This window comes from Cyprinodon variegatus, unplaced genomic scaffold, assembly GCF_000732505.1.
Source record: "Cyprinodon variegatus isolate N-32 unplaced genomic scaffold, C_variegatus-1.0 Scaffold93, whole genome shotgun sequence".
NCBI lineage: Eukaryota > Metazoa > Chordata > Actinopteri > Cyprinodontiformes > Cyprinodontidae > Cyprinodon > Cyprinodon variegatus.
In genome coordinates, this window is record NW_015150546.1 from 271,052 (window position 1) to 278,400 (window position 7,349).

The 7,349-nt window shown below is 38.6% G+C and overlaps 1 protein-coding gene across 2 annotated transcripts in view; it reads left to right on the plus strand.

The window, feature by feature from the left end:
- The window catches only part of LOC107084154 (sodium/calcium exchanger 1-like), a 132,263-nt gene extending 126,600 nt beyond the window's left edge, over window positions 1-5,663 (plus strand). The window contains exon 17 of one of the 2 annotated variants that reach the window (XM_015373855.1): window positions 4,053-5,663. In XM_015373855.1, the coding sequence (XP_015229341.1) occupies window positions 4,053-4,432 (380 nt within the window). In that variant the 3' untranslated portion in view covers window positions 4,433-5,663. The remainder of the gene's footprint in view (window positions 1-4,052) is intronic. The other variant, XM_015373856.1, reaches the window with a different exon arrangement.
- Window positions 5,664-7,349: the final 1,686 nt, after the last annotated feature.

Consider the following 7,349-nt stretch of genomic DNA (forward strand, 5'->3'; position numbering starts at 1 on the left):
AGCTCCCATGTCAGAGGATGAAGAGAGAACATCCAGTTAGTCACAGTCAGAGAGGCAGGACTACACTGAAAAAAAGCAGAGAATGAACATCTATAAAAAAAGTTGTTGATGGCAGCAGGACAGCTGATATTTCTCTCAAGGATGGTGTCACAGCCAAACAGGCTAGCATTATAGATTTAACTAACAAATTCTGCAGAGAGGGAGAATAGATAGAATGAAGCAAAATTATTAGAAATGGGACCCTATGTCCTCCAGCAGTCTAAGCCTATAGAGCATAACTATAGAGATAGCTCAGGATAACCTGAGCCACTCTAACTATGAGCTTTATAAAGCAACCAAATTATTTTGAAGAAAGCCAGAAATCATTCATTCCTCTGGGTAGGGTAGGGCATGTTTATATTTAAGGTCATCTTTTTAGGTGTACCAATATATTCCTTCTGAATGAAAGTAATGCAGTATTGTAAAGGTAGGCTTTGTATCACAGGTAGAATGTATTTTTAAGATATAGCTAGGCTACATAGAACTACATGAGGTATAATTTGACAAAAGTAAAGGTTAAAAACGTATTTTTGTCAGTAAGTTTTTTCTTCTAAAGTTTGCCTAAAACTGAGAAGCACATGAAAGACTAAGGGACTGACGTTCTCTCCGATCTGATTTTTCTTTCCCCCAGCTGTCCCACCAGGGAGGCTGAAATCCAATCTGAGTTGTTAAAAACAGGCTCCATCACAGCCTTCAGCCTGTGCTAGCATCCACCCGGAGGGGACGGTTTGTCCCCAGGCTTTAATTCAATTCCCTACCTCATTGCTCTCGCCAGCAAGTTTATTGTTGCTCCGCTGTATGAGTTATAGAAATAGCTCAAGCGGTACTCTTCCAGGTGGCAGCTTTGATGGCTTGCAGGGACGTCTCTGAGAAGCCATAGCTAAGTGAGCTGCTTCCACAGCAACACTGGGAGGGAAGATGCAGACATGGATCTGGGTCTTCACTCATGATATTCTCTGCTGCTAATTCATTTACATCCAAAACTCTTTTTTCCAGTTTTGCCTTATGAACCTCACTCTAGCATAATCCTCATTTGTTTACACGTAATTCTCGCCCTCATCCTCCACCTGGAGCAGTTTATTACTGTGACATGCTTTTTTCCTGTCTCCCTCCTTTTTTATTGGGTGTTGTGTGTTTGCTATTGGTTCATCCATCATTTTGAACTGTGGGTTGTAGAACTGTGGTTGAAAAAGGTGATTATAGCTTCCATGGGGAGTTTACAGCCGTGCACAGAATAGTAATCTTCTTCTGAAGAGCACTTATCTTCTCTCAACATTTTCCAAGTTTTAAATCTAAACTCTTCACATTATTACACTCTGCAATTACGAGGACCGTTCACTGTTAATTTGCCAATTTAGGGAATGACAGAGCCGTTTCAGATCAGAACTTGTTCTGGAAGTGTTATTGAGCTGATTTGTAAACCTCTGAGTTGTTTATGAACCATTTGTGTATCAGCAATTCAAATTTGAAATTTTTAAGTTTCCCAAAACTCTAAAATCATATAATGGGACCCTAAGTGGACTGCTGTTGACGTTACAGTGCATGGTATCACCAGGTGTCCGATGAACGTGTGAAGAAGTGTACAGGTCAAATTAGGATACTAGAGAATGAAGAAATTGAAAGTCCTGGGTGAAGTTCTGATCTCAGTGAGATGCTGTTGTATGACCTAAAATGGGCTGCAAGTAGAAGAATCCAAAAGTGAAAAGTCATTAAAGAGGTTTTATATGGCTACAAGGAGAGTTTCTTTGAAGCTTTTCAATAAAACCAATGCTTTAAAAATTTGGATATCCTATTTGTCATTATATTTTCTAATGCTTGGAAGATCTGTTTGTGTTCAATGTTTGTGTCAGGATTTGTTTGTGGATTGAGGACCCAAAAGCAGAGGCAGGCAGACAGAGGGGAATTTTTTGTAGATTTAATGATAAATACTGAAAAAAAGTCCAAAGCCACAGGCAACAGGAATCCAAAATCCAAATGAAAACTAAGTCCAAAAACAAACGAGAAACCAGGAGTCCAAAAATTCAAAGATCTAAAAAAACATGAAAACACAAGTCAAACGTTATCAAAAACCTACTCAGAGTTGAAAAAAGTTGGAAGAAGACTGACAAGGTTAGACGAGGACCCAGCAAAGAGGAACTGAAGAGAGAGGGCTTTTAAAGGAGACAAAGACAAAGAGAGGGCTGATGAGAAGATTGGAAACAGGTGAGGACAGAGCAGAAATAAAACAGGAGCTAGGGAGAAAGGAGAACACAAGAGGGCAGCAGAGGGCAACAAATGAAAAACCTTGAAGACTGGAAATTACAAAAAATAATAATAATTAAACCACTGGGACTATAAAACATGGAGACTCAAAAGAAAACATAACAGAACCAAGACTAGGACAGTAACTGAGAAAAACAATAAACTAAGAATTAAACCATAAAAACTAGGAAACAAGGAGAAAAGCAAAACTGGTTACTCAGAAGAAAAAAATGAGAGATAACAGAAACCTAACAGTTTGCTATTGAAGAAAAACACAATTTTTTGTTGTAATTCCAGCTGGTTTCCCTTAGATAACATAAATCAGATCAGACATCGATATATGAACTAAACATCCAAAGAGAACTAGACTGAGGTGAATGACTAATTTTTCTTAACAGTCGGATGATACTGTCTATTTTGCTGGCAGTTTTTTTCTGTAAATCTCTTCTCCAAACCTCTTCTATCTGTGTCAAAGCACACAGGTTTCACCCGTGGATTACAATTAACTCACTTAGGAGGTTGGTTTTAATGTTGGTATATGAATTTCAATTAATCTCCCTGACATTTAAATGAGAACTGAGACTCATCACAGCAACCAGACTATAAATGGGAATAAGCCGATACGGGCCTTTAGGAACTGGCAGCGTTCCCTGGTGTTTCCTGCCAGCCTGGCTGCAGACCCTGAGCTTGTGAAACCAATTCTGATAAAAAGGCTTTCCTTTTGCACTTCTAAGAATAATAAAAGTATGGATTGCGGTAAAGCTTAGTTTGCTCCCATTAAACAAAGTACCATAATATAAAAATGTTATGTCAAGATCACTTGACATCATCTTACTTTGACGTCTTGATGTTCAGGAAAGCTCAACATCTCAGTAGTAGGGATGACAGCTGTTCACATTTGAAGTGATACCAAGAAGTTCTTTGCTTCAGTCAGCAGTTATTTATGGCATTAAAAGGGCAGGGAATCATGTTGTATTATGTGCTATTTGTTATAACAGCAGTATTGCTATTGCTATACGATATTGGTTCAAATCGGTGAATCCATAGTCTGTTGCTAAAGATAAACATTGGTTGTTTTGAAGTTGATCTTTGTTGTTGTCTGTAAAAACATTTAGGCAAGAAGTTGAAGATTTTTTAGTGAAAATGAGCTAATTGATTTTAACATGGGTAGTCTAGATAGGGGAGAACAGGAGCCGCTGCTACTGTAGAAGTAGAGCTTGGAGCTGTGCTTAAGACAGAATACTAAATCAGTTTCTTTTCTACTTTTTTATGTAAACGGACCACAGAGTTTGTAACCTGCAGCTCTTTGAGCTCCTTTGCTCATTTTATATGTACAGTAATGATGAACTGTAGCTCTATTGTTGTTTTTTATTCTATTCCTTCCATTCCAGTGAGGAATAAATGGTCCCATCCTGCCCTCCTGATAAATGTAGCGTAGAACTACTACAGCACTTTACTGTCAAATGTTTTCTGTGACCCTAATCTGGTCAAACAACTGTAGACATCGAGGATGTAGTAGGAAAACTTAAAACTGAATTTAGACATCACTTTTTACAGTCTTTTAAACGTATCTAGAAATCAGATTATGGTGCTATGAACATAAAGTATGAGAGTTCCTGTAATATCTGGCGGTATCAAGCATGGATTTCATCTATACTGCTTAGAGATCTCAGCAGATTGTTAGTTGATGGATTTACCCCAATGCTCAGTGCTTATGTCATTCCCTTTTTCAGCACTGTTTTACTTAAAAAATCCCTTTCCTTTCTTCTCAGATACTTTTGCCAGTAAGGTCGCAGCCATCCAGGACCAGTACGCCGACGCCTCCATTGGAAACGTCACTGGCTCCAACGCCGTCAACGTCTTCTTGGGCATTGGTGTGGCGTGGACCATCGCTGCCCTCGCCTGGCGCTCTAAGGGCGAGCCTTTTAGGGTGGACCCGGGAAACCTGGCCTTTTCTGTCACCCTCTTCACCATCATGGCTGTGTTGTGCGTCCTAACCCTTCTCTACCGCCGCCGGCCAACCGTGGCTGGAGGCGAGCTGGGTGGGCCGCGGACTTGCAAGTTGCTAACATCACTGCTGTTCGTCTCGATGTGGCTGATTTACATCCTTTTGGCTTCCATGGAGGCCTACTGCCATTTACCAGGGTTTTAGAGGCAGGAAGATACAGACCTAATGCTGGTTTTAAGGAGGTGGAAGACCTTAAAACCCTCTCTGAAAAGGGATTTAATGTCATTCAATTCTATATTTTCCTTAAATAAAATGAGTGTACATCCTCATGAGAAAGGTTAACTCCCTCCTACAACGTTGAGGCTAATTATTCTTGTCTTTGAACCATAAACACCCTCCAGTGTGTCAAGGAAAACCTTGAAACAGTGATTGTTTTATCACCAGAGGATTGCTGTTCACTTTAAAGCCGAAACCAGCTCCAGAGGAGATAATCAGCAGAGTTTTAAAGAAAAACAAAGCAGAGTTGAGAGGATGAAGGTCGAAGATATATCTACAGCAGTCACCTACAAAACCAGAAAAGAAAAAGACTTGCGGCAGCAGAATAAAAAAAGGGACTAAAGAGGTTAGAGGAGATAAACTGAGCAGCTGGAAACCTCACCAACCTTTCCCTCCACCCTCCGTCTTTACAGCACCTTGCAAAATGCATACCCATTGAATCTTTTTTTCACATTTTCTCACATTACGATATTTCTCACAAAACTTCAACCCCTTATATTTTTTATATGACTGAAGTCAAAGGAAAAAACAAATCTCAGCGTTTACATTTTGGCATAAAGATATTTGAAAAGTGTGGCATGCATTTGTATTCACACTCATTGATAAATACTGTGCAGAACAATAATAAGCTGCAATTACCATAGATAAAACCTACTCGTAATAAATGCAGAGCATCCATAGACAACAGATCCAAGATTAGGTTTAGCTGTGCCCTTGGACTTGGCAGTCTTAACAAGAACAACAAAATTATTATTTTTATCCTCCACCATTAACTTCTTGGCTGCTTCTCTGATTGATGTAATCCATCCTGATGACGGCCTTGATTCAAATGAAACAAATGCATAGCACACTTTAGAGATAATTATGTTTAAAAGGAATTAAATCCATGCATCAATAATAATCTATTTTGTTGTTCTATGGCATTAAATCCCACTAAAACACACAAAGTTTACACCTGTAATGGGATAAAGTGTAAAAAAGTTCAAGAGGTATGAATAGTTGCACTGTACTGGATCCTCCAGTCATTATTGATGAACTCTATCTTTACTTCTAACATTAATCGCCTTTTTCTCCTCCATACACTCAAAATTGCTGGGCCAGGGGGAGTTGCTGCACTATAACCTGCCAGCGAGGTAATAAATTAACCATCCTCTTTCCCCCCCCCTTATTCAATGATACACTGTGCAAAATGATGTCTCATTATACGAACCTTCCTCTCCTGACTCATGCCCTCACCTGCCTTATGTTCCCCCTCCCAGCCGTACGTTTATGTGTCCAAAAGGAAAACTCTTGACATTGTGAAAGTCACCACCATTAAACCCCCCTTCCCCATCAATGCCAAGCCCATCCCCACAACACATTTTCTACTCTATTCAATGGCGTCACGTGTTGATGTTGTTATCGTGCAATTGTAAAAACAACAACAACGAATATATGAATACAGTGTGAGAGAAGATGAGAAAGAGACAAGAGTTGGATATAAAACATATAAGGATGTAAAAAAAAAAAAAAAAAGTGTTGTGCGCTACACATTGTGAAGTAAAAATGTTTACACTTTGACAAAGAATCTTGAACAACAATAGCCAGTCGGGGATTTTCCAAACACCCCAAGGACCAAACCATCATGCCAATTGCAAAAGTGACAACTGTGAAGGCAACGGTGTTGAAAAATCTAAACTTCAACCATAACCAGTGTTTCTATTTGCACGTTTATCAAAAACGTGCCATGTTGTGCGTGGGACATTACCGATGTTTTATGTATGTGCAGCCCCTCCATCTTTGTGGGAAACATTCTCCGAGAACATGAACGTGTAAAGAGAAAAATAATCTGAGAAAGTTAGAGGGAAATATAAGGCAGCTGTTTGTTCTGCATCATCAAGTTTCTTTGTGCAACAAAAAAAAAAAAAATCATTTGTCACAAATCACTTACTAAAACCTTTTTAATTGTGCAGTTTTGCTTTAAATTCCCCAACGTGCCGGCAGCTGTGCTGAGTACAACACTACAATTAAACTTGCTAAGTGATCTGCTGCGTTTGATGGGCGAATTTGTTTGTTTTGCTCCTGTGAAGTTTTTTAAGCAACATTTTTCATTTCATGTCAAATTAACTGTTCTGACGTCCATGTCTGTCTGATTAAAAAGTATTAAAGCCCAGATTTTAAGATTGTGTTTTGCCAAGACGCATGACGAACTGGACAGATGGGATGGCATATGGTTTGTCAGTGTTGATTATTCATAAATTCATTCCTTTTTGTTAAACTGCAAAAATCGTCCTGCCGAGGAAGCACATGAAGAACTGCAAAGAAATAAGGCAGTTATTGCAACTTTGGTAAATGTGAACCTTTTATCCACTCATATCAGCAGTTTTTTCACTGTGTGTATTGACCAGAACCAGCAAAGCTTTTATAAAACCACCACAAACAGTGATCAGCGAGTATAAAAGCATATACTACAACCCATTCCCTATAATTGGACAATTTTCTCCTAGTGTCTGAAAGCAGGGAAGTCACAATAAACTCCCAATTATTCTAAATTTAAATGTAAAATCAGAGTGAGTTTTTGCTTTTATGCAGTAGGGTTTAAACACAGAAACATTTTTGAACTATAACCTGCCAGCGATTATAACTGTAAGCTATACTGTATATAAACTAAGGCTGCAACTAACGATTATTTTCCAAATTGATTAATCTGTCAGTTATTTTTTTGATTAAAAATCGAATAGCAAAAGTTTTTTTAAGGAACAATGAAACAAAAAATTTTCCACTTGTGGAGTTCTGGATAGAGCATACTGACAGACGAAAACTTTTTTTAAATCTTAAATCCAAAATGTTTATATATTTTTTTTAC